Here is a 24169-nt window from a genome sequence, read left to right as displayed (position 1 = left end):
ACCAGGATCACCCCGTCCAGCCCCTGGCCCTGCACAGACACCCCAACCATCCCTGCCGTGCATCCCTGGAGCTCTGGCAGCCTCGGGGAGCCTGGGCAGTGCCAGCACCCTCTGGGGAAGAACCTTTCCCTGCTCTCCATCCCAAAGCTCCCCCTTCCCTGAGCTCTGCCTTCAGCTCCTCTGCTGCAGCTGAAGCAGCCCAGTGCCCTCAGCGGCTCCTCGGGTGGCTCCTCCAGACCCTTCCCCAGCCCCGGCTCCCTCCTTTGGACACTCTGCTTTAGAAAGTCCTTGGGGGTGCTGGTGACAGCAGCTGAACATGAGCCCAAGGTGGGCAAGAGGCCAGCGGCCCCTGGGCGGTCCCAGCCCTGGGAGGCAGCAGGAGCAGGGCAGTGCCCGTCCCCTGTGCTGGCACTGCGGAGGGACCTGAGGGCTGTGACCTGTTCTGGCCCCACACTACAAGACATTTCCCGGTTGCCTTCGTCACTGCTAATGCTGTTGGTGGTTTCCCCTCATCCCACCTGCCAGGGACACCTCCCACTGTCCCAGGCTGCTCCATCCGACCTGGCCTTGGACACTGCCAGGGATCCAGGGGCAGGCACAGCTTCTCTGGGCACCCTGTGCCAGGGCCTGCCCACCCTCATTTTAAGACCCTCAAGGGCCTGTGGGAAGAAGTCCAAAGAAGGAAAACTGAAGCAGTGGTGAGATCCTATGGAATCTCAGAGGTGAGGGGAGATTTGTTAAAGCTTTACTTTCACTAAAATTCTGCTTGTTGTGCTCCATGTGTGGAGTCACAGGTCTCTGGGAACTGGAGCTGTCTAGGTCCATCTAACTGGGAATTATCTGTGATTATGTGTCAAGGAAATTCATCAGTCTGGTGGAGCCTGGATGAGTGACAACATTTTACTTTTCATAAATGTAACCAGAAAAGCTTCATTTATTAAGAAACAACTTATCAAACTACCTGGTGTAGATGCCAGAGGTTAAAACTGCACTGCCTCTTACCAGGAGCTTTGAAAACGTTGCAGGTTTTTTTTGCTGAACATTTCCTTGCCAGCTGCAAAGCACAGCTGCCTCTTGCATTGCACAGGGGGATGCTGCTCTTCCTGGTCCCAGGAAGCTTTGGGAAAGCCATGGTGGAGATGATGGAAGCTCTCCTGGCAAACTTGGGCTGCCATACTCCAGGAGCTGAAGGAGCTCAGCATTTTGCTTGTGCCCAGTCATTTTATACTGAGATAAACCCCGATCTATGCAGGGACTTTGTTCCTTACACTTCAGCCGAGCCTCTGAGCGTGTGGGGAGATAACGATCTGCCTTCCTGAAGCTCCGTTGTTATTAATGATAATAATAATGAAGTGTTTAAAATGGCAATTTGCATTTCAGCAGCAGCTTTAATTCAAGGCTCTCCAAATGCTTTACAGACAGGGATTAACAAGGCCTCACAACAGCCCTGTGAGGTAGGTGGATGTGACCATCCCACTGCTATGGGGACAATGAGGGCACGGGGGATAAGGGGCTTGGAGCAGTCGTGCTGGGATTTGACCTAGAACTTGGGCATTTAAGTCCCATCAGGCCTTCAGCTTCGGATCAGGCTTTCCCAACGCACGGGTCTGGCTCCACGTGGGGCTATGCTGATTAACGAGCCCGTGACTGCCTGACACAGACTATAAAGGCCATTAATCTAAGGCAGAGGTTTATTAGCGGAGTGGATGGTGCCTTGGTGCTTCTTGCTGCTGGAATTATCAGAGTGTTTGAAGGCATATCAAAAATAGAGTTAGTTATCAACCACAGAGTGTGGCAGGCTGTAACTGGAGAAAGCCCTTAGGCCCCAGGTGGGGAAGCTATGTAGGACACTACTGTAAATGTACTGATCAGAAAGGACATAATAATTTATATATAAAGTCCACCCTTGCTCTTTCCCTGAAGGAAAAATAAAAGAACCTAGAAAGCTACTGCTGGTTGTCACGTGTCAGCTTCAAGCTCTGGGCTCTTGGCTTCATAGCACCTGCCAAAAGAACAAAACGTGGTTCATCAGCGCCCTGGTTGGGCTGACAAAGGAAGTAGAGCAATGTGTTCTCCCAAACTCAGTCCCAGCTTTAAAACAACTGAAAATTATATGAATTCCTCATGTGGGATGGACCTGAGAGCACTGATGGGGATGTGCTTCAACCACCTGTGGGGCAGGAGCAGATAAGCTGGGCTGGAGGGTGAGACCTCAATTTCTCACAGACCTCTTCATTTGACGGCAAACCCCTCCAGCTTTGCAGCCGACCACAGGTGATGCCACCTGTTTACATGAGGTAAACTTGGCACCTCGAGTCCAGCCAGCCCAGGTAAACCTGAGATGGACACTCAAACTTTTCACCAGGCTCACTGGAAGCAGTTTGCACCTCTAGAAGTTTGGTGGCAGCTGGCTTTTGTTATATTTCCGAAGGAATAAAGGAGGAATAAAGAAATACCCCAAGGCATGCTCTTATACAGCCAGAGAAATGATCCCCAGCTGATTCCCTAGAAGGCAAGGCTAAAAAGAGAAACCTTTTCTGATGGGGGGTAACTCATGCTGTTGTTGGTGTTGATGTTCTTCATGGAGATCAGAGTGATGCTGTTCCCCTTCTGGCTCGTGTCTGCTGAGCAGCTGCCAAGGAGAGAAGGAGATAATTAATTACTCTGGGAGACAGGAGAGGGAATCACACAATCACAGAGTCACTGAGGTTGGAAAAGACCTCCAAGATCATTGAGCCCAACCTTTGAGCAATCACCACCTGGTCAAGCAGACCAGAGCACTGAGTGCCACATCCAGGTGTTCCTTGGACACCTGCAGGGACAAAATTTCTTTGCACAGAGCTGGAGGCAAACAGGCAAGGCCGAGGCTGGTACGGGGGACCAGGTCTGGTTTCTACTGCACACTGAGCTGCTGTCCTGATTCAGGCCCATCCATAGTAAGTGACAGGGCTTTGAAAGGTGGAATTCCCCTTTTTTGCTACCCTGAGTGCTGGGATGTGCACTCCTTGCCAGTGGAGCCTGGGTGACTTTGGGGGTCAGGGGACCTTAGGCACTGTCCTATTTTCTGGCATGTTCTGTCTCAGTGGCTTCAGATCCCTTATATCACAATCTTTAAGGGCATTTAGTGACCACTCATGCTGATGCAAATTTGGCACCTAAATACTTACAGACTTTCTCCCTGTGTCCCTTGTCCCTTTCCAAAGCAGGGCTTAGGAAACTGTCAGATGGAAAAAGAGGAGCAATATGTTTTGGTCCCTTCCAGCTCTTGTTCCCTGCTGTTTTCCCACATTCAGCCTCTCTGGAATAGCAGTGATGGACCATGGGGCTCTGATGGGCCATTCTCTGCTTGATGCTTCCCTTCTAGAAGTCTCTGAACTGGGGCTCCTTTTGGAAACAGAAACGGGCATCTTGGGAGATACCTAAGACTGCTTTGAGATTCAGAATCTCGAGTTTAGACCTCAAGGTTCTATCTAGGCAAGGAAGACAATCAGTCTGCTTCGGGAAGGTGATGAGTCTCAGTGCAGCTTTGAAATGAGCCTCCTAAAATACTGATCTTCTATCTATGTCTCTGTCAGAGGATGAGGTGTTATCAAAGCTCATTTTGCTTTTCTGACTCTCTCAAAGATGTCTTGACAAGCTTCCTTCCACCTGAAATAACCGAAGCAGACTCTTTTCCTTGCTAAAATTAGCTCTGGGATAAAACAGGCACTCTCAATGAGACGTGGGTGGTGTGAGCAGCCTTACCTCTCTGATACCATGGAGGCTCCTGGTTTCTGTTTGTCTGGGGGGAGAAAAGCAGGTGGTGATGTAGAGGTGAGAAGTCATAAGTCAGCTCTATTCTGAATTACTTCATGCAAGGATATAAATGAAAACTGAATGAGATTGGAGACAGTGTGGGGGAAACTTGGGAGTTGATTAGAGAAAGCCCTTCAGCTAAGGGGACGTGCAGGCAGGACCCGCTGGCCCTGCTGGGCTGGAGGAGGGATTCTGCCTTGGTGCAGAGCAGCCTTGCCCTCTGCTGGGCACTGCTTCGTAGGAAATGGGATTCCTAAGGAAAAGGAGTGTCAAACTCCACGATTTTTGCTGGAAAAGATGCCCACCTCTTGGAATTTGAGCTGCAGGAAATTTGAGACCACATCCAGATGAGGCTGGGCTAGGGCTGTAGCGAGGAGGTCACACTGCATTCCTGACTGCTCAATCTATGTTCCAGTCTGGCTTCCAGACCTCCCCACCACTGTGTAAGCTTTTCAAATGCATCTTTTAGGAACTGCCAGATGCACAGGGAAACTGGTGATATGTTGATTAGGGAAGCACAGGTCCCCCCAGACAAATACCTTCTGAGTCCTTGGAGTGGTTGCACTTGAACCTCAGGCTGACCACGCTGACCAGGATGATGACCACCACTATCAGGATAACGACAAAGCTGATGACACCTGGGGATGGAGGAAAGCACTGAGTAGCAGAGAGACTCTGATATCAAAATTTGCCTAGGAAATCAATATTTTCATTAATGTGAGCATGGTTCATAATAGGCAGAGAAGCAAACAGTTGTTAGAACAAATAGCTTTATCCTCCCATGTTTTAACCTCAAAGGGCTTCTATGAATACTTAATCAATAAATACTTAATTGGTAAGGCAGTGCCAGGAAGGCAGAAGTCAGTTGATTACACTGAGGATTGATAGGGGTCTATATATTTCTGCTACAGTTGGTAAATCTTATCCCAAAAGTGTGTAAAGCCAAATAAATATGTAATGTAACAGGGAGAGACAAGCTAGAGCTGTGGGTGATGTTATCTGTCCCATAAACCACCTCTAGACACTTTAAATCAAGTGCAGATTTGATACTGACATCAGGTCTCAATCAATCAATCTTTGCACAGGAAATTTGTCCTGCTAAGAATCCCTCGGATTTAGAATCCTGTAATCATGAAATGTGTTGGCCTGGGAGGGACCTTAAAGATCATTCCATTCCCCCCCCCGCCATGGGCAGGGACACCTTCCACCAGCCCAGGTTGCTCCAAGCCCCAGTGTCCAGCCTGGGACACTTCCAGGGATCCAGGAGCAGCCACAGCTTCTTTGCCAGGCCCTCATGAAGTTGGGTGTCCAAACCAGCAGGGCCTGGTGAAAGAGACCCCCCTCCTCTCCCCAGGTGGCACAGGAACTTACCAAAAGCTGCCACCGTCAGCGGTGATTTCTCGTCTGTCGGGGTGGGCTCGGGTAATTGTCTGGAGGAGCTGGGTGTTGGGGTGATGGGTTCTGAGGTGCCTACAGAGGAGAGAAGTGTAGATTTACATAAAAGTCATTCTTCCACGGCTGGGAAGAGGATTCCTAGCAGTGCTAGAGGCCCTACTCTCATTTGCACACCACTGAAGAGACCAAGTTTGGATCCTGGCCAGGCCCATCCACCTTAACAGCAAAGTGAGCAAGACCTGTGTGGAATCATTGCCTGGGGGGGGCCCTTTTATGGATGAGCTGAGAGCAGCCACAGGGTTTCCTTCCAGGACCCCAGTAAGGAAAGGTCAAAGTCAGAGCTGGTGCTGCGTTTGAGGAGGGAATTTGTCCAGCCTCCCTCCTTTTACAACCTTTTGCCATAATGGCACCTTTCCTGCTGTTCCCAAGCTCAAGAGGTTGCTCTGAAGTGCTGTTTCTGCAGAGCTTTACAGGCTTTTCAAGGGCTGGACGGGATGTTTATCACCCCTCAGGAAATCACTGGTGTTCACGCTGCCTTGAAGACAGCTGTGTGATGGCTGTGATATAAAACAGGGAGCAGGAATCACCTCTCTGCGAGGAGGAAGCACCTTGAGTCGCTGATGTTGTGGTGCTCTCGTTCCTCATGGGATCCTGACCTGCACAGAGAGACACAGATTGTGAGTCTTGACCTCCAGTGACATCCAAGGACCAGAGGAATTAATGGCGAGCAGAATGGATTCACAGTAGTGCCGGTAATGCCTGGAGAAACATGGAATTAATACTCCCACCTCCACGCTAAAAGCTTCCCACCAAACATACTTTGTACCATCTTCCGTGCCCAAATGGAAACCTAGGGAACCAAAATTTAAATACCTTTTTGCAAACTCTTTAGGGTCTGCAGTCCCAGGTACTGGTTTGGGGCAGAAACAGCAAGGAAAGGCTGGAAGACTGAGCTGGGAAGATTATAGATGTGCTGTAGGTCATAAACATTGAGATTTTAAAATAAGTCTGATTAGGGGAAAAAAATATTGCAGAATGTGGGTGTGGATTGAGTGTTTGGCTTGTCCCTGGACTTGAAATGAGTGGATTTGCTGTGCTGGGCTATCTAGAAGTAATTAAACTAGTTTGAGTTGAGCTAACTTGTACACCATATGTAGTCAAGCTGTGGCAGCACAGAGGTTTGCCCAAGCAAGGACTCCAGTTCTCAGTGGGATAAGCTCACTTGTGTGAAGCTGCTTGGTTTGTGACAGCTGCTTCCAGTGCCTGCACGAGGAAATGTAAAGCCAGCCCATGTGTTTCACTTGTACAGAGAAAAAAAACATGCTTTGCTGCCTCCGGGCTGTTGTTGAACAGCCAGAGTGTCTGCATTGACCTTAATGAGCAGCTACAGGCCCTGCCAGGAGACTCAAAGGGGTACTTCAGAGCTCCAGAAGATCATCTGTAGGTCAGGTAGGATCTTCTTCCCTGCTTTTCCATCCCCACATTCCCAGCAGCAGTGCTGGCCAAGGGGATGTGGTGCCTGGAGAGGTGTGCACAGCTCCTGGCACTGCCCCGGGGGCAGCTGAACCCAGATCCTGTCCCACAGCAAACATCCCCGATTTGGAATGGGATTTTGCTGAAAGCCAGAAGAAAAAGCAGAAAAGGGATGAAATAATAAATGTAGCTGTTTCAGAAGCCACAAGGAGTAGAACAGTCTGGAGAAGCAGGGTCTGCTGGTGTACAATTTTTTCCCCACTCATCAAATTCTTTGTTTCATTCTGAAATAACAATTTACAGCCACAGGCAGAAGCTGTAGTTTGCCGAGCCTGGCACGTTATCCCATCCCTGAGAAATGCTGGGTCTCACACAATGGGAGACTTGGATTTGGAAGCATCAGCATCTTTAGTCAAAGATGTGTGGAGCTTCTCAGTGGTAAATCAGGGTTGGAATGAACAGCAATCTGCTCTGGGCAAAGGGCTCCTGGCTTAGCTGGGCGCAGCCGTGCTGGGTGGGCATCTGTGTAGGCACAGCTGACCACGGCTTCCTCACCTTGCTTGTGTTAGAGATCTGGCAGGTACTTGGAGAGGCAGAGCAGTTTCTTGACCATTGTAGAGTTTTGAGGCTGAATTTTTAATGGAGAATCAGCTCAGTTGTCAGATTTCAGTCTTCCAGTCACTTGGATTCTGCCCTTATTCTGAGAAAACTCTTACTGAATTCTCTAATTTGTGCTTACAAGTTGGGTTAAGTAAACTGTCAAAAGCAAAATTATATTTATTTTAAAAGATTTTAAAAGGACTCCCCTCCCCTAAACATAGATCCATTGTTCAGCTGCTCAAGTTCATCCCAGCAGGGGATGTTAAGAGCATTTGTCTTGTGTTTTATCACTGCTTATAAAGACACAGATGTGATTTTGGATGGCTCATCCCCCAAAAAAGACTCGTGCTTAGAGGCTGTGCCATTGATTGCCATCAAATTATCTGATCTTATTGTTAGTCTCTTAAAGGACAAAGTACCTTGAGGTGTTGGAGAAGGAACTGTCGTGCTTCTGTTTCCACTGGACTTATCATCTAGATAAAGAAATCATGAGAAAGGACAATTAACTTGGGAAGCCACTACAAATTCCACTGTGGAGAGCTGTTTGGTGTCCATGGAGTGAAAAAATCTTTATTTGCATGATGTTTTCCCTCCAGACAGACATCAGGATGCTCAGTTAGCCAGGTATGGAGTCAGCTCAGAGTGTACCTGACAGGTGAGCTTGGGAAGGCTGGAGCCGCTCCAATATTTGATAAAGCATGATCTGGGTTTTCTGATGTGGGCTTGGCCTGGCTGTGTCCATCTGGGGAGCTGGAATGAGCTGCTTTTTCAGCAAAGACTCTGAGAAATTCAATATTTGCAGAATTGCTGAAGAACCAGCACAGGGTGGACTAGCTCAATATTCTGATGCCTGCAGTTTGGCTTGGATAAGGAGGGAGGCACAAACAGATCCTGTCTGAGCAAATATTTGCGTTTTCCATCCTTACCTCTCTCAGTGGTTGCTGTCAGGGTTGTTGTAGTGGTGGGGGAGGGTTTGGCTGTAGTAGTTTGACCCACAGAGGTGAGGCTCACGTTGGTCGGTGGTGTTGATTTTACTGGTGGCTCTGTAGGGAAATTGTGGTGTTACTTCAAAAAGTGCAGCTAGAAACAGCTTGGAGAGGGCACAGTTACTGCAGAGCCCTCAAATTCCTCAAGAATTAGGAATAATCTGCTAGGGAAAGCATGGAAATAGCCTTCATCCTGCTCAGACTCAAGGGGCTCTTGTACTTTGGAATTTCCTTTTGCTCTTTTCACTGTGAGGAGATGCTGAGCTGGCAGAGCTCAGCAAACATGAGGAGAAAGTCAGGGTTGGCTACTGCTTCTTTCCCTGCTTTGAAAAGGGAAGGTGATTTTGTCACCGGACACTTGACCTGCCTGGAGGTGCCTGGCATGCACGTGATCATTTTCTTGTGTTCTGAAATGCCAACTTTCACCTTTCATTGCACTGAGAGTCTTCAAGCACAAATAATTCAGCTCTCGAAGTGGTCTGGAGGCTCCGTCCTCTGCCTTAACCTGCTCCAAACTGCACCTGATCCAGAGCAAGGTGTGAGGGGAAAAGCTTTCAATAATCCCTCTGCAAGGAAGAGTGGATCACCAGCTGGGAATTTACAGGCAAGCTCCTTGTCTAGACTGCTCTTGGCTTTCCAATAAATTGAGAAAATGGTGGAATGGTTTCAAGGTTAGTGTGGTGGGTTATTTTTTCCCTTTATCCAAATGCTTCATTGAAATATTAGAATTTAGGATTAAGTTTAAGTTTTTTTATTCTTCAAGCCTTGGAAGCAGGAGCAGATATTTTTGAGATCTTATTCCTTGCTATTTTTGGGGTCCTTCTGGAAGTGTAGCTATTCTTAGATTTTTTTTTTTTTCCCCCTGAAACACAGCAGGAAGAGATGTCTCCAAAGATCCAAGTGGACACTAACAGATGTGGAGCTGGAGAGATCATTTCTTGTGTAATTTGTTTTCTGTACATGTCACAAAATCAGAGGAAGGCTTGGGTTGGAAGGGATCTTAAAGATCAGCCAGGTTGGACAGGGCTTGGAGTAACCTGGGATCGCAGAAGGTCTCCCTGCACGTGGGGAATGGGATGAGCTTTAAGGTCTCTTCCAATCCAAACCATTTGGGGATTCCACTCTATGATCATCTCATTCTCCCTATTCCATCTGAAGACCTTTTCCCCCCCTGGTTTTGCTCACACTTGTGCCTTGTTCCCCGTGGGCTGAGTTGGCTGGATCAGAAGCCCTGACACCACAACATTTCCTTCCTCCTCACCACTGTCCTCTGCACAGCCCAGTTCCACACTGGGATGGCCCCAAGCCGCTCTCCTTGGCATCCCTCCAGCTGAGCATTACCTGAGCTGTGGTTCTTTGCTTCAGGGCTGGGCGCTGTTGGTTGGGATTGACCTGGAACACAAGCAGAGGCACGGAGGTGACATTTCCAGGCTGGTGGGATCCCACAGGGAGGGCTGGAGGATGGGCCAGAAAGGGGCCATTGTAGCCAGTGAGAGCAGAAAGGGTGAGGGGAGCAGGAGATGCCGAGGAGAGCATGGTCACTGGTGTGGCTGTGGCTCCATGGATCCACTGCTGCTAGGAAGCAGCTGCAGAAACAGGGAGCAAAGATGAGGCAGGATCCCTCTGCTTTCCCCAGGCTTCCAGGAACACAGCCTCGCTCCCTCGTGCACAAAAGGGAGCCAAGCCAGGTCACCCTCTGGGGCACACCGCCCTCCATGTCCCCTGGAGATCTGGGGGTGAGTGGTGATGGATGGGGCAGGCAGAGGCAGGATCCTGGGAGAAGGTCCCCCAACAGATGGGAGTTTTGAATCACGGTCCCATCTGGGACCTCTCCATTTGCATCCCCCCATTTCCATGTGCCTCCACATCCAAACAGACACATAAAGCACATCACAAGGCAGAGGTACCTGTTCCAGCGGGGCTGGAGGAGTTGGTGGAAGCTGTAGAACCTGAAAGGAAAGAGCAGAGTGTGAGTGGTGCTCATCCGTGGTGGTCACTAACGCACTGCTGTTCTTGTTCCTTGTGTGGTTTGGGTTTTCCTCATCTTCTGTCAGAATGGCTTTGAAATATGGCATTCCCCCAAAAGCATTAGCAGAAAAGTAGTAGCAAAGAACTTTTACTGATAGTGTAAAACTATCAGGCTCCGAGTAAATTAGTAGTGGAGTTTATCCAGCTGGGATAAATGTCCTCCTCCCCTTTGGGGGGCCATAGAAATCTGTGGGATCATTCCCTCCCTGTGAGCTGTTTGCCTCAGCTCAGCCCTGGCACAGAGGAGTGTGTGACCTGTGTGACCTCTGGAGCTGTTCAGAGGTAAGACACATGTTTGAACACTTTGTTTACTTGAGACCTTAAGGAAGGGAGGGATGAGGTTTGTAAAGGCTTCCAGGAGCCGATGGGACTGCTCTCCTTCCTATCCTGTGTATCCGGGAAGCTGAAGCCTAGGGCTGTGAGTCTGGAGGGAGCTGCAGCCCTCAGGACTTCCCCTACTTCCCCGTAGGGCTGGGTAGTTCTGGAGGTCCATACAAGGTTGTAGGTGTTTCACTGGGTGAAACTGTTCCTCAACTAAAAGGCTTTGTTTGTTTTATTTGTTTGTTTTTCTTTTGGATGCATGACAAAGCATCCCTGTCCCAATCCCTCACATTTCCTACTCTCAGCATCCGTGATGCCCCAGCTCCCAGAGTCCTGTGCTCATGGAGTCACAGAGCACAGTATTTTGGCTTGGACAGGAACTTTCAAGGTTGTCTAGTGCAACCCCAAGTGTTAGATGGGATGCCAATTAAAAATGCTGACCTTGAAAATGGGAGAGAAATGTCCCATGCTCTAGGACAAGACCTGGAAAATGTAAATGCACTTTAAATGCTCAAATAAAACCCATCTGGTTTAACTTTGGGAAGGTGACTTTGAGTCTGTCATTGCTGGAATGTACATCCTAATTGGGATTTTCAAGTGGTTATTGGTGGTGACCCTGGTGCTCTCCGTGGTTAAGCTTAATGAAAGAAATGACACTACAAGTACAGAAAGCAGCTGAATCTGACTCCCCTGGTGATCCATCTCTCCGGAGTCCCACGGGAGAAAAAGGATTTGGGCAGAAAGAGACAGCAGGGAAGCTTGAATTCTTCCAGCACACTGTCTCCTCGTGATGCCTCAGGGCTCTGTGGTGGGAGCAGAGCCTTTGCAGGAGGTGCAGGGGAGGGTCCAGCCAGGCAGCACCAGCCAGGGCACAGCAGTGCCTGTTTTCAGCCAGAACCTGCGCTCCTGGAAGGAAATTCTTCCTGTGAGGGTGCTGAGGCCCTGGTACAGGGTGCCCAGAGAAGTTGTGGTTGCCCCTGGATCCCTGGAAGTGTCCCAGGCCAGGTTGGACACTGGGGCTTGGAGCAGCCTGGGGCAATGGGAGGTGTCCATACCCATGGCAGGGGGTGGAATGAGATGAGCTTTAGGGTCCCTCCCTGCCCAAACCACTCTGTGATTCCAGGATTTGATGCCAGGAGCTGTAGGGTGATGTAGATGAACGTTGGGGTAGGTTCATGAGCTGCTGGTGCCTGGGGGAGGCTGAGGGCCCCGGCAGGGTGGGGTGTCTGGAAGGAGACCCTCAGCACTGAGTGTGGTTCTGGCCCAGAGCTCACCCTCGGCACCCGCTGGGTGTAGCGAGTTCCTGATTGATCTCATTTTCCTCATGGAATTGCTTTGGAGCCGTAATTGTTTTTGTGTCTGAGACTTTATGACAATGATCCCAGCCAGACAGGAAGTGTGTAAACCACGGTGAATGCATAATAAAATGTGGTTTATTCCCAGACATGATTTGGCTGTGAAAAGCAGACTGGACTTTCAGACCTTTTCCATGGTTTTCTCTTCTAATTTACTGGGCAGTAGGCTGGGAAAACTGTCCTGTTCAATCCATGAAAGAGGAGACAGAATCAGATCTTTAATCACTCAGAGAGAAAAGGACTGGTTGGATTTCTACCTCCATTTGGAGCAGGACCAGGAAATGAGGAGCTTTATGTGCAGCAAGGAAAAGGGAGGCTGGGAAATAGGAACCTGCCTTAGGACAGGGTTAGTGAGGTGCTAGGAGGGATTGTATTGGAGAATTTATGGGATATCCTTCCCTGGGGGTTTTGAAGAGCAGCTTAAAGGGCAGTAAGAGACAGGGTTATGGGCAGCTGTACCATCACCTGCTAAATCAGTTAACATCACGGGGAAAAAAAGAATGTTTTAAGCATGTTTGCCATTCCTAAAGAGGTAGAAATGCTTCTTTTGAGGAAGGGGGATGATTCTGGGCATTGGTTTGCAAATGCCTGAAGATACTCTCCACATTCAGCCCAAGAAATAATGTGCTGAGATCATCATGGGGGGTCTGCACTTAGCCTTTGCCAAAGGAAAAGGGGAATGAAGGTGCTGAGCTGGACATTTATTCCACCATTTTTGGTGCAGATGAGAAGAAATCTGAGAGCTTCAACAGAGCCTCTGGGGATGGGAGGAAGCTGAGGGTGAGGGAGGTGACACTGTCGTGTTCTGCCATCCCTGATGGGACCATCCACGGGCCAGCTCCAGCATCCCTTGGACAGGAGGAAATGATTGTACACAACACTTTCTTCACTGCAGTGCGTCCTGTCGCTGAGGGTCACACTGGAGACCTTCTGAAGTTCTCTGTTTGCAAACATAAACCTCGTGGTCACTGTAAAAAAGCAGGTTTTTTTCCCACTGCTCAGTTCCCAGAGTTCCTGTGGCTGGGCTGATGCTCGCCCTGCTCTGGAGTGTGGCTGTGGGGAGGCTGAGGGCTGGAGATCCCCTTCTGGCATTCTGCTCCGGAATAAACGGCCCTGGCTTCTCTAAACACATCCACACTCCATTTCAAAGTGGAGCAGGCCTGGCTCCGACTTCTGGCCGCTGCTGCTTGTTATGCCTTCCCTGCCAACTCAAATAAGCAAAAGTCCTTTTCTATTGGGTGTTTTCTTTCGGGGAGGGTGCTCAGCATCCCAGATCCCACAGGAGCGGGATGGATCTGTGCAAAGCAGGATGGGACCAAACTCCCATTGTGGGGCTGGGCAGCAGGACGGGGATGAACAAAGCGCGCCACGTGTCGCGGCTCCCTGCCGATATCCCGGGGGATTCTGGAGCTGGAAACCATTCCCTCCCAGTGCTGCTGCCAGCATGGAGAGCCCTGGCTGTATAAACAGCTCCCAGCAATAACCAGGACACGGCTGGCGCAGCTGGAATCGCAATAAACATCAAAGCCCTTCCGCGAGGGCAAGCACTGCCAAGGAGCTTGTTGCGTGTTTGGGTGCAAAGGATTTGCAGCTGGACTGTGCGGTCCTGGGTGGAGACTGGGACTGGCTGAGGGATTTACGATGGGAAATACGGCTTTGTGCTCGTGCTGTCATGGGAAAGTCCCAGTTAGCCATCGGAGCTGCAGGGCTGCAGAGGGGCACGTCAGGGCTGCAGCTGCATTTTACACCGGTGCTCGCTGCTTTCTGGTTAATTTTCCCGAAGGGTAAACAGGAGAATTTTGGATTTCTGGTTTTGGCAGTTGCTCTTCTATGGGGCTAGGTGTGTCTAGACTGACCTGGAGCCTTTTCTCGTGGCAGCTAAGATATTCCCAAAGCCAGCAGCTCAACCCTCTCACTCCTCAGCACAGAGTGATGTCAACCAAGAGACAGATGAATTTTAGGAATTTCTGCTTTGGTATTATTTTTGGCGATTGTAGACATTTAAAGCATGTTTTTTCCAGCTGCTGACCAAGGAGAGGGACTACTTAAAACCCCAAACTTTGCCAGGGTGTCCTATAGAGGTCTGAGCCAGCTGTTGGAAAGGTTTCAGCAGGTTTTGGATCAGGCTCAAGACAGGTTTGTGGTGTCCAGCCTGTGTTCATAGAGTGCTGGAGTCACTGGGGAGAGCCTCTGGTGCTGCTGTGGGGTCACAGGGACTGCTGCTGTCCACTCAAAACTGCTGATGGGGAGGGAGCATCCAGGGAACCCGGGACTTGTCCCTTCCCTGGCACTTCTGGGGGATGTCCCACCTGCAGAGCCCACGGGGCACTGCTGTACCTCTGTGTCACCCTGCGCTTGAAAGCACTTTCAGAAGAGAGATCCAGCAAGCTAAAAATAGGCTTTGCAACTCAGATATTGGCACTTCTGTCAGATGACCCAAGACAAAAAAAAAAAAAAAAAATTACCAACCACTTAACTCAAGTGCAGCTGTTTCCTGGGTGAAACATGGCAGCAGTGAGGAACACTCAATTCTTAGGACTTCCACAAGGGAAAAATCCTCTTTTGGGAAACCTGGAAAGCAGAGAGTTCTGCCAAAGCCTAGATCCTATTTTATTAAGTGTCTAAGTAAGGTCTCTGCCTTGAGGGTCTCACAGCAGAACAGGTGAGGTGGGAAGTGTGGAGGAGACAGAGGAAAAGTGTTGTTCTGCTGGGTGGATAACTGACAGCCCAAATCAGGGCCAGACCCACAGAAGTGTTTAAGTGCCTAATTCCCAGATGGCATGGGGGGGTTGGCAACTGGCTGCCAAGTCGTTCTGAATTGTAATGACTCAGTCAAAGTGTTACGGAAAGTTTAGAGAGCCAGGAATTAGTCCCGGATCTCATCAGCAATTAAAATTAATTGTTGCTTTCCTCTGCCCATCCTCAAGGGCTGGGCCTGGGCATCCTCTCCAAGCACCACATTCCATGCTCCTCTCTGGTGAGCCAGTCTGGAAGCAGATCTTAGTGGGAGGCAATTAAAACCCAACTGGATGTAGAACACAACCAGGGAGACAAACAGTGTGGGGAAGCTGTGAGCAGGGAGCAGCTCTGCTGCATCCCTGGGCGGCCCAGGGCTGGTTTGTCCATGTCGAGGGGTTGTTCCTGGAAGGAGAAGCAGCCTGGCTTTTCTCCTGGCTGCACCACCACTGCTCCACCAGGCTGCTGCTCCATCACCCTCCCAGCTTCTTGCTGGTTCCAGTTTCCTCTTGTGCTGCTTATTTTAGAGCTCTGGGTTTGCTCCTGGTGATGTGGGTCCTGTCCTTCTCCTGGCCGTGCTGCTTCTCAGGTTTGGGGCTGGGTCTGGGATTTTGGAGGGGAAATCACTCCATGCCCAGTGCAAATGAAAAACGGGGGCACCACCAATCCAGGCCTGATGGGACCCAGAGACCAGCCTGTGCTTTTTGCCTACCTACAATCTTTAATAATATTATTTACTAGCAGAGCTCAAAGCACTTTTCAGAGGAGACTTTCCAAGTTTCTTCCCAAACTGATTATTCTTTCTCGTAATTCTGAGATTCTCCAGGTTTTTTTGAGAGCTGCTCTATGGAGTTTATGAACCACCAAGCAGGAATGTGATCTGCTGGGACTGGTTCAGGAGACAAGGTGTGAAAGGGGCTGGTGGCTAAGGGATTTCTCATAATTCCTGTTCTTTCCACCTGCTTTTCTTGAGTGTCCTGGCTTGAGTGCCAGGGGAGCAGTTGAAGGATAACCCTGCTTGGAAGAGGTTCCAGTCTCACAGAAGCAACAGCTACAGAGCAGGTAAATCCTCTTGGCCTGACAATTCATCTGAGTCCAGATTTTGGGTGAATGACCCAAGTTTTATTCCCACATTTCCTAGCTCTTCGTGCATCCCCCCATATCTCATATCCCCACAGTGTGGGCAGCAGGGCAGCAGGGATTCTGCCCTGCTCAGGTGAGACCCCACGTGCAGAGCTGCCCTCCTTCCGCTTAAGGACATTCCCCCTTGTCCTGTCCCTCCATTCCTTGTCCTGTCCCTCCATTCCTTGTCCTGTCCCTCCATTCCTTGTCCCCAGTCCCTCTCCAGCTCTCCTGGAGCTCCTTTAGGCCCTGGAAGGGGCTCTGAGCTCTCCCTGGAGCCTCCTCTCCTGCAGGTGAGCTCTCCCAGCTCTGCCAGCCTTCCCCCAAGGCAGAGCTGCTCCATTCCTCTGCTCATCCTGGCGTCTGCTCCGGACTCATAGGGGAGCCTCTCCCTTGCTGGGGGTTGGGTCGTGCTGGGTGGGCTCCTCTGGGAACTGGAGCCAGGAGAGCTCCCAGCTGGGGCTTTGCTGGTGCTGCAGAAGCCCCAAGTCCCCTCTCCAGCCCGGCTTCCCATCAGGAGCGTTCCGGGCTTTGGGACACCAGCACCACCTTCTGCAAGGACACCTGTTGTTGACTCACCTATTGTAAATGGGACAGAATTCCTGGAAGCTGCTGCAGTCAGACCTGCAGTCACCGAGGGGTTTTACGTTACCGAAGGGAGCAGTTTGTTGTGTGAACAAACATTTCTCCAAACCACCTCCTGCTTTCTCTTCCTTGTTCACCACGTCAGGGCTGGGCTGGGCTCGCCCTTGGCTGAGAAACTTGCTTTAGGATGCCCCGGTTTGAGGATGAAAGTCTGGAATCCGGGTGCCTGTCCTTTAGCTGCACCCCATTTCTGATAGTATCAAAAAGATATCTCAGAATACACATTTGGTTTTGAAATAACACATTTCTCGTGGCATTATCCATCCACAGGCTGTGGCACAGATAAGGAGAGCAGTGGATGGAACAACAACAGTGGGAAATCCTGCTGGGTTTTCATCGGCTTTGAGGAGGAATTTTTTTCAGTGGAAATCTTTTGTCTGGAAAACGCCTGCCCATTGTAATGGAAAGGGTCCATAGGAAGAGGTTTGTTTGGACAAATTTTCTGCTAAGTGTTTCTGGGGGGAGGAAAAACAAATTGGAAATGTGCCAGACCTTCTCACTTCAGCAATTTCAAAATAACAGTTTGAACCTCCCTTCTTTGAACCTCCCTTCAGAAATAACCATGAGAACAGCGAAGTTTAATTTAAGAAATGATAACTCAATAAAATACTGAATTTGCACCAAGCAAAAGCGAGAAAGGCCTGTGTGGGACCCAGCAGGTGTAATTGTCCAGCCAAAGCTGATTCTCTGTCTCCTCAAGGTTACCTCCACGCCCCCAGGGCCGGGAGCCTTGTTCCACAGCCCCTAATTCCTCTTTCCAGCTGCCGATGTTCCGGGAAATCAGCGGCATCACAGAGCCCGACTGCCCCTCTCACTGAGCACCTGCTTTGCCTTGTGCAGAAGCTTTCCCCAGGGGCTGCACCACCTTAGGGACTTGCTGTCAAATTAAAAATTAAATTAAAAAGCCATTTTGGGGCTGTTGGATCAGTGCAGAAAAGGGAGCCAGGACAGATTCCAGGGAAGGCTGGCTTGGTGGGAGAGGTGGGACGGTCCCTGCCCCTGATTTTAGTCAGGTGGCTTTGAGAGGACAGAGTGATGCTGTCAGGACTGAAGCATGGAGGGTGGCATCCCTTCCAGCTGGTGCAGCAGCAGCCAGGTGCTCCTGGAAGCTGGAATTCTGGGCAGTGCCCCTGGGATTCCCACTGCATGGTCTTGGCGTGGTGCAGCTCAGCCAGGGAAGGGTCTGACCTCCTCTGTGCCATTCCTGCTCCATAAAAGCCCTTCCAAGTAGTTTTCAGAGGGAAAGCAGCGTTCTGGGTGGGCATTAAGGAGTGTCACAGGGTGGCCAAGGCACTCAAAGGCCCCTGATGTGATCCTTGCTCTGATCCCAGGCACAAATCCCCCCCCTGCAGAAGGCAGCAGTGCTGCCCTCTAATAAAGAGAGAAAATTTCCAATCCACGTGCTCTTATTTCTTGGAATTATACAGCTACAAACCGAATTGCTTTCTGTATTCTACAGAATGAGATGATCTTTCCTTTCCAGCACAAACCATTCTATGATTCTCTGCCTTTTAAAAATCCCATTATTACCAGCACAGTGGCTGTAACCCGAGGCAATTTCTATAGTTTAATGATAAAACCTCGGAGTTGGAGACACATTATTTTATATTCCTTTGAATGTATTCCAGCTCCCAGCTACTATAGCTGTCAGTAAGGCAAGAGAGGCCTGACAATGCAGAGAACAGCAACCTGTCATCCTTTGGAAAGGGAAAGCAGCTCCTTCATCCCACACCTCGACTCGCATGGGAAAGAGAAGTTAAACCAGAATTACCCCAAAGCAGCAGAATTATTGCAGCAAGGACGAGGTGTGCTCGGCACGAGTCTTGCACGTGGGCTTCGTATTTATATTAATGAGAGCAAAAAGTGCAAATAAAAAGTATTTTTGAGGAAAACAATGTTCTGTACATTGAAACATTCCACCTTTGCACAAAAGCCACTTACTCCAAACAGCTCAGCAGAAACACTCTTTTCATTAACCAGGAAACAAATCTTTGTACTCCGGCGCTGCCAAACAAACCCTGTAAACCCGACAAAGTCACATTTTCCCCAGCAAGCTGGCTCCTGCCACCGCTGAGCTGCAAGGCTGAGCTCCCAGCCTCTGCCCTGTTCCCTTTGGAACCCCCCGTGGAGCCGGGCCCCCCAAATCCCCCCGCGCAGCAGCGCCCGGTGCTCCCCGGGCCGTGCGGAGCAGCTCACCTGGGAGCAGCAGGAGGAGCCAGAGGAGAGGATGGATGCACGGGAGCGGCATCTCCGCGCTGCTTTGCGGCCCGCGGAGCCTCTGGCCATCCCGGGAGGGACCGCGAGCAGCGAGTCGCCTGCCCGGGCTGACTCTCACACAGCTTCCTGTTAAAGAATAGGAGGAAACGGGCTGAATCCACAGGGGAACTGTGTTTTTCAGCCCATTATGGCCGGGGAGGATGTGAGACATCTCTCACCGGCGGCAGAGGAAACCTCGCCGAGCTTTGCCGGGGGTTCGGCTCCCGGCACGGAGGGATGCTCTGCTCCGGGCCTCCGCGGCTTCCTTACGGCGCTGGGGGTTTTGGGGAGGTGTTTCGTGTGTGGTAGGATGTGCCCCGGGTCCCATCCCCCCCCCCCCACCAGCCTTCTTGGGGTAAGAGCTGCTGGGGGAGCCTCCCCGCCACTGAGAGGGGGTTTCTTACACATCCATGAGGAATTGAGGAATAACTGCTCCTTGTGGGCTCAGCAGCTGGACCTGCCCTGTACCCTGTGCGTCCCCGGGCAGCTCCAGCGAGTCTGGGAGCTGGGACATGCCAGCTTTGGGATGCTCCTCTCCAGGCAGCACAGCCTCCTTCCCTGGAGGACACACAGCACATGCTGGGCTTGGACCTACCCCATCCCCAGTTCCTGGAGAAAGGGAGGAACTGGAAAACTGGGCTGGTTCTGCCCCCATCCAGCCCGAGAGGTTCAGACATTTGGGTTCTTGGCCCTGACTTTGTGTTGTGCTGGTCCGTGCAGATCCTGCCTGCCACAGTGTGAGCTCCAGAGGTTCTGATTTATCCTGTGCTGGATGTCAGTGGGTGTTTGTGGGAGGAGAAGCATTTTAGTGTCTCCAGGTAGGAAAGGCTCCTGTGTCCTTCTGTGTGGGTGTCCAGGATGCAAAGCCAGAGGATTCTGTCTCCTGGTCTGAGAGGCTGGTCCAGCCCCCTCCCACAGCCCCCCAAAAGCCACAGAGCCTCAGCCAAAGCAGATTCTCCTTCAGTGCATGGAGTGCATCAAGGGTGTGCCATGCTGCCAGCAGGATCCTTGCTCCCACAGCTGGCAGAGAGCAGCAGGACTGGAGGGAATGATCCTCCGTGCATGGCACAGCTCCTCACATTCCATGGGTCTCTTCCAACCCCTCCAAACCCCCAGGAAAACCAGGCCCAAGGCTGGAAGCTTCCACAGCAGCCTTTGCTGGGACAAACCCCCTGCCAGCAGCCCCCCCATCCTTTTGTCCCTTGCACAGATGTGACGCTCAGAGATTAGGCTGTAGATTAAGGTTTTACTGAATCCCGAAATGAGTGCAAATACCCAGAAGCTCACACGCAGTTAAATCTCTTCTGGATGCTCGGCTGGATGGTGGAAAAGGCATTTCCCACCCTGTTCTCCCCATGTGCAGGAAGGACAGAGCCCAAATATTCACCCCAGCCTGTCTGCTGAGAGCCTGCAGGTAAGAGCAGTGGTGTTTTGGGGTGGAAGGACGGGAAGATGTGCTTTGTAATGGCTGAAGCTCCGAGGGATCCATATTTTCTGCTCTGCGATGTGCTCAAGGTCACTCCTGGGGCAGAGGGTGTGACACACGGCAGCCCCGGGCCAGGGGGATGTACCTGTGTGCAGGGTGGTGGCACAGCCAGCATGTGAGGGGAGGGATGTGCCAGCCCTGACCTGGCACTGGCTCCAGCCTGGGACCCCCAGCAGCTCACACAATCCTTTAGGTCGGAAAAGCCTCCAAAATCATTGAGTCCAACCATCGAACAGGAGGCTCAAAGCATCCGGAACTCCCCGGGGACTCACCCTGCAGCCGTGCTGACAGATGCTCCTTGTGCAGCAGCGGGACCCCCGGCAGGGACAATCATCCCCGGCGCTGTGCCATCCCTGGGGACGGGGCCCTTCCAGCCCGGAGCACAGCGCGGGGACTCCGTGCCGGGCAGTGCCAACAGCTCACGGGCAGGAGGGGATTTTTTACACCCGTTCCCGCACCACATCCAGTTTTCACGCCCCGCCGGTGGCAGCAGGGAGGTTTCCTGCAGCCGAAGGGGGAAGGGAGGAAGGGTGCTTCTCCCCGGACAAAAGGGCCCTTGTCCCGCAGCGGGGGACAGGAGGTGGCGGGGCGGCAGCGCCGATGTGGCAGCGGGCAGGGCCGGGAGCGGGATGAGCGGGCGCTCCCCGGGTGCCCCGGGAGCCCCGGCGGCGGCGGGGCCGGGCCGTGACGTGGCAACTTCCGAGGTGAGTCCGGCTGCACCTTCCCCGGGGAACCAGCCCGCAGCTCGTCCTGCTCGTCCCGCCGGCAGCTTCCCGGCCCCGCCGCCGGAGACGATGATTGCCGGGCAGCAGGGACGCCCAGGTACCCCGCGGGGCTGGGAGGGCTCTCCTTCCTTCCTTCCTTTCCCATTGCCCCCTGCTCCCACCCGTGCTGCCTCCCACGGCATCTTGTCTCTGGCGAGGGACGACTGGCGGGGTTGGGTCCCCCTGGGAGGTCCCCGGGGGGCTTGGTCCTGGATCAGCGCCGTGGGGCTGGGGGAGGGCGGGGGGCTCCCCACAAGAGCCAGGTGTAGTGTCCAAAGGTGCCCGGGACAAGGGGATGCGGGACAGTGCCTCGTCCTACAAGCCCCAGACCCCACCACCAAAATTCCTCCTGCGCTGCCAGCCCGAGGGAGGGGACGCTCGCGGGATCGTGCCATTCCCTGGCAGCTGCGAGCGCGGGCAGGAGCTGCGGGCTCGGGGGCAGGAGATGAGGACGGGGACGGGCTCTGCTGGGTGGTCACCCCCGTGTCCCTGTGCCAGGTTACCCCGCTGAGCCATGAACGCCTCGGTGGCCGGCAGCCAGCTGAGACAGCCCGAGCCCCAGGACGTGGCCGCCTTCACTCCCGTCTCCATCATCAAGAGCGTGACCAAGAAATCGGACGCGCTGCCCACGATCTCGGCCATCGTCGTCGTGTTCGTGCTGCTGGCCGTGTTCATCATCCTGGTGGTGCACTATGGCCCCCAGCTGCGCACGGTGCAGATCACGCTCTACCACGAGCCCATGCCCCAGCACATGGACAGCGTGCTCCTCACGGACTGGAGGCAGCTGGATTCCCACGGGAAGCTGCCGGGCCGGGACGTGCCTGGCGTGGACTCGGCTGGAGTGACCTGCCACTGCTCCTGCAACCATCACCTTCCCCATGGGAGCGCCGAGCCCAACGTCATCGAGATCACCTACCTGTGACACGGCCCTGGGCAGGGCTCAAGGGACGTGTCCCGCTGGAAAAGCTGGGATGGGATGGGATGCCCGTGTATCCTGGGACTCGGCGCTGCCCACGCACGGAGGCTGCACCTCCCCAGACCCACATCTGGCACCAGGAATGCTCAGCCAGGAGGTTCAGGACCCATCACCAGCCCCCAAAAGTCCAGCCCGGGGGTGCCACCATCCCCAGGCTGGAGCTGGGTCCCAGCCCGGGCTCTGGGGCCACCTCAGCCTACGTGAGACAGCTTTAGCATCTCTTCTGGTTTTACCTGCCCTGGTTTTACCTGTCCCACACTGCCTGGGAGTAGCCAGCAGAGCTGCCTTGGTCCTTGCCCCAGCTGGGGAGCTCTGGGGTTGTGCTCAGCCTGGCTGTGGCTGGAAGTTGCATCATCTGGAATTGTTTTCCAGTGAGAGATGTTTCCACACTCACAGTGTCCTCGTTGCACTGCTTATATGGCACAGAGAAGCTTCCAGCCCCTCTTTGCCTCACGTCACGGCCCCTTTTCCCACACTGGGGGGCTGGAACCTCGTCCTGCCCCTGTCAGCCCCCCCAGCCCCTCGGGCAAACAGCCAGAGGAGAGGAAGGGAGAGGATGCAGCTCCTGATTCCGTGTTGGGTGGAGCCAGTGAGAGGGGACAACGCGTCCTGTCCCCAGTGGAGGTGGATGAGACAAGAGCCGTGACACGGCAGATGCAAGAGAGGTGATAATGGCGCATCACAGCTGGCTGAACATCTGGAGGTGTTGGCACCAGAGGGGAAGTTGATGTGACTGGGCAGAGCCTGCAGCATCTGTGCAAAGGGATGGGGAGACCTGAGGTCACCTTCACTGTGGCCACCCTTGCTGTGGTCACCTCTGTCCCCATCCCTGCTGCTGTCCCAGGGAGGGAGCCATGGTGGGGTTGGCATCCTCATTGGGGTTGTTGAAGTGGCTCTGTCACCCAGGGGAGAGCCTTGTTGAGGTGGCACAGAGGGATCAGGAGAGGTGAAACCCGAGCCCTGCAGGATCCTGGGGGTGTCAGAGCAGGGCCCCTGTTCAGCCCTGGGGTCTCTGCTGCTGGAGGCACCGGGATCTCTTCAGTCCCAGTTTCTCCTCCCGTGGTGGACACAGGAGCTTGGTGTCTGCAGTGCCTGGGGAGGGAGCAGCCTCTGAGATCCCCCATGAGGATTTATTCTGCTGGACAGCCCCAGAAGTCAGGATACAGCTCCCAGCTCTCCCACTGGAAAAGCCAGGTCTGTGTCTGCCCTCAGATCCCTGGCACAGATCCCTGTGGGCACAGATCCCTGTGGGCACAGATCCCTGTGGGCACAGCTGGACAGGAGATGGGTTTTACCTGTTCCTCCAGGTGCTGGAGGTATTCCTGACATGGGGGATGCTCCAGGTTCCCTCCTCTCACTTATTTCCAGCCCTTTTCTTGCTTTAAAGCTGAGTAGTGGTTGGACTTGCTGGAAACTTTTTGTCTCCACAACAAACATAATTTATAATGCTTTTTGGGAGGGTTGTTTTCTGTTTTGAATTTGTTCCCATTTGTTTTCCAGGGCTGATAGGGCATTATCAGCTCTCCCACACCCGTGTTAGAGGAAATAAGAGCTGTCATTTCCATTGAAAATCGTGGAGTCCTGCTCCCCTTTCCATGTCAAAAGAGGGCTTCATTTTCAGTGTGTACATCCCTAACAGCACCCCTGAGGAGATAATCACCTCTAGGGATTTCTCCTAATTAAGAAGTATCTCTGTGAGAGTGGGCAGGCCCTGGCACAGGGTGCCCAGAGCAGCTGTGGCTGCCCCTGGATCCCTGGCACTGCCCAAGACCAGGCTGGGCATTGGGGCTTGGAGCAGCCTGGGACAGTGGGAGGTGTCCCTGCCATGGCTGGGGTGGCACTGGATGGGATTTAAGGTTCTTTCCAACCAAAACCATTCTGCGATCTCTTCAAATGACATCTGTGGGCTGTGGTCACCCCCACCAAGAGCTGGAGAAACCCCTTGTAACCATCACAAGATCTGCACTGTGACACCCAGAGAGGCTGCACCCTGCCCTTGGGGACATCAGATGATGTCACCTGCCCAGGGTGAGGCAGCAGAGCCATCCCCAGCTTTGGTGGCTGTGTCATTCCTGCTCGGGGAGCAGCTCTGTCCAGCACAACGCCTTTAATTAGAGGAGCAGGAGCTTGCCTGGCAGCTCCCTCTGAAGGACACCCACAGCAGGGAAACATCATGTTTGGAGAGAAAATATTAAAAACGTCTAAATATTAATAAAGAGAAAGACAAAATG

General features: G+C 52.4%; 2 protein-coding genes across 3 annotated transcripts; one reads left to right on the top strand and one right to left on the bottom strand.

The window, feature by feature from the left end:
- Window positions 1-993: 993 nt before the first annotated feature.
- On the bottom strand, window positions 994-18783 carry ECSCR (endothelial cell surface expressed chemotaxis and apoptosis regulator). Of its 2 annotated transcripts, XM_040078296.1 has the most exons (11): window positions 18653-18783; window positions 10157-10198; window positions 9591-9641; window positions 8190-8306; window positions 7683-7736; window positions 5778-5846; window positions 5167-5265; window positions 4335-4433; window positions 3745-3781; window positions 2533-2632; window positions 994-2002 (listed from the first exon to the last, which is right to left on the bottom strand). In XM_040078296.1, the coding sequence occupies exons 1-11, from the start codon at window positions 18702-18704 to the stop codon at window positions 1994-1996; spliced, it is 729 nt and encodes a 242-aa protein (XP_039934230.1). In that variant the 5' UTR covers window positions 18705-18783; the 3' UTR covers window positions 994-1993. The 2 variants fall into 2 exon arrangements, with proteins under 2 accessions (XP_039934230.1, XP_039934229.1); XM_040078295.1 differs by lacking the exon at window positions 994-2002 and having other exon boundaries at window positions 2506-2632.
- Window positions 18784-21476: 2693 nt separating this feature from the next.
- Window positions 21477-21884, top strand: SMIM33 (small integral membrane protein 33). The gene has a single exon (XM_040077866.1). It carries the CDS (start codon window positions 21477-21479, stop codon window positions 21882-21884), a length of 408 nt encoding a protein of 135 aa, XP_039933800.1.
- The last annotated feature ends 2285 nt before the right edge of the window (window positions 21885-24169 follow it).

The sequence above is a fragment of the Hirundo rustica genome, chromosome 14, assembly GCF_015227805.2.
Source record: "Hirundo rustica isolate bHirRus1 chromosome 14, bHirRus1.pri.v3, whole genome shotgun sequence".
Taxonomy (NCBI): domain Eukaryota; kingdom Metazoa; phylum Chordata; class Aves; order Passeriformes; family Hirundinidae; genus Hirundo; species Hirundo rustica.
Note: the sequence above shows the minus strand (reverse complement) of the source record. Positions and strands in the feature narration are given on the sequence as shown.

What these genes read in the sequence shown, in the direction of transcription:
- ECSCR (XM_040078295.1), bottom strand. Translation starts at nt 18,704, where the DNA reads ATGCCGCTCCCGTGCATCCATCCTCTCCTCTGGCTCCTCCTGCTGCTC. An exon ending in GCTCCTCCTGCTGCTCCCAG is followed by an intron (nt 10,199 to 18,652) that starts GTGAGCTGCTCC and finishes CTTTCCTTTCAG; the next exon opens with GTTCTACAGCTTCCACCAAC. An exon ending in GCCTCCATGGTATCAGAGAG is followed by an intron (nt 2,633 to 3,744) that starts GTAAGGCTGCTC and finishes TCTCCTTGGCAG; the next exon opens with CTGCTCAGCAGACACGAGCC.
- SMIM33 (XM_040077866.1), top strand. Translation starts at nt 21,477, where the DNA reads ATGAACGCCTCGGTGGCCGGCAGCCAGCTGAGACAGCCCGAGCCCCAG.